At 62.3% G+C, this 1,518-nt stretch overlaps 1 protein-coding gene across 1 annotated transcript in view; it reads right to left on the bottom strand.

The window, feature by feature from the left end:
- Positions 1-1,518, bottom strand: part of LOC103760501 (tenascin-X-like) — a 37,365-nt gene that overhangs the window by 31,214 nt on the left and 4,633 nt on the right. The window contains 1 exon segment of the mRNA XM_029958652.1: positions 686-1,031. Within this exon segment, the coding sequence (XP_029814512.1) occupies positions 686-1,031 (346 nt within the window).

Here is a 1,518-nt window from a genome sequence, read left to right on the forward strand (position 1 = left end):
CCGTGGGCCCACCTCTGGGGACAGAGGGGACTCCATGGGGACACCACAGAGACACACTGGGGACACACTGGGGACACACTGGGGACACACTGGGGGCACACTGGGGAGCTGCACCCACTGTGCACCCACCTCTGGGGACAGTAAGGGGACAGGGAGGGGACAGGAAGGAGACACCATGGGGGCACCATGGGGACACCGTGGGGATGGTAAGTGGACACTATGGGTATGACGAGGGGACGTTATGAGGACACAGTGGGGACACCACAGGGATACATTAGGGACACTATGGGGACATGCTGGGGAGATGCTAGGGACACATTGTGGGGATCACCCCCCCCCCTCCTCACTTCTAGGGACAGAGAAGAAACTATGGGGACACCACAGCAACACCATAAGGACACCATGGGGAGATACCGGGGACAGTGAGGAGACAGCAAGGAGGCAGAGAGGGGACACCATGGGGACACTGTGGGGATACTATGGGGACACTACAGGGACACTCTGGGGATGGTGAGGGGACACCATGGGGACAATAAGGGAACAGGGAGGGGACAGAGTGGGACGTGGTGGGGAGGCTGTGGGGACATTACAGGGACACCTTGGGGATGGTGAGAGAACATTATGGGGACACACTGGGGACACTACAGGGACATGGCAGGGACGCCAGGGGGACATGTTGTCTTACCTGTGTCATAGCCATGTGGCAGCCGTGTGGCCCAGGTGTGCACCCCCACCCGCTGTGCTGCTGCTGTCACCTGTGTCACCTGCATCCCCTCCCCGTGTCCCCAACCCAGCGTGATGTTGGCACTGAGGGAGCGGGACAGGAGGGACGGAGACTGCAGGACACCAGCCACCTGCAGGGACAGGAGACATAAGGGGACACAGGGACATGGAGGTATATGGGGGGGACATGATGGTATATGGGGGGACATGGGGACATGGAGAACATTGGGACAGGGGGGACACAATGGCAGGAACAAGGAGGGAACACCTGGGGACACGGGGCGCTGGGAGGGCCATGGTGGGGCTGGCTGGGGACATGCGGGTGGCCATGGGGATCTGTTGGGGACACAGTGGTGACCCAAGGGTGGCAGCAGAGGACACCAGGCAACCCAGGGGTGGCAGTGGGGACCCATGAGGGGTAGAGAGTGACATGGTGGTGACCATGGTGGACCACTGGTGACACAGGGGTGGCACTGGGGAGTCACTGGGGAGCCTGGGGTGGCACTGGGGACTTGTTGGGAACCCATTGGAGACCTGGGGGTGGCCACGGGGACCCGTTGGTGACCCACTGATGACCCAGGGTGGCCCAGGGGACATGTAGGTGACGCAGGGGTGGTAGTGGGAACCTGCTGGGGACCCAGGGGTGACCTGGGCATAGCACTGGGGATCTGGGGTGACTCAGGGGTGGCCTGGGGTGTCACCTTGTCACTGCAAGGCAGGACCTGCACAGGGTGGGTCAGAGTGTGTTTGGTGACAGGGGCTAGCAGTGGGGACCCGGGGTGACTCAGGGGTGGC

Source organism: Manacus vitellinus, unplaced genomic scaffold (assembly GCF_001715985.3).
Source record: "Manacus vitellinus isolate BGI_N305 unplaced genomic scaffold, ASM171598v3 scaffold_165_pilon, whole genome shotgun sequence".
NCBI classification, from domain to species: domain Eukaryota; kingdom Metazoa; phylum Chordata; class Aves; order Passeriformes; family Pipridae; genus Manacus; species Manacus vitellinus.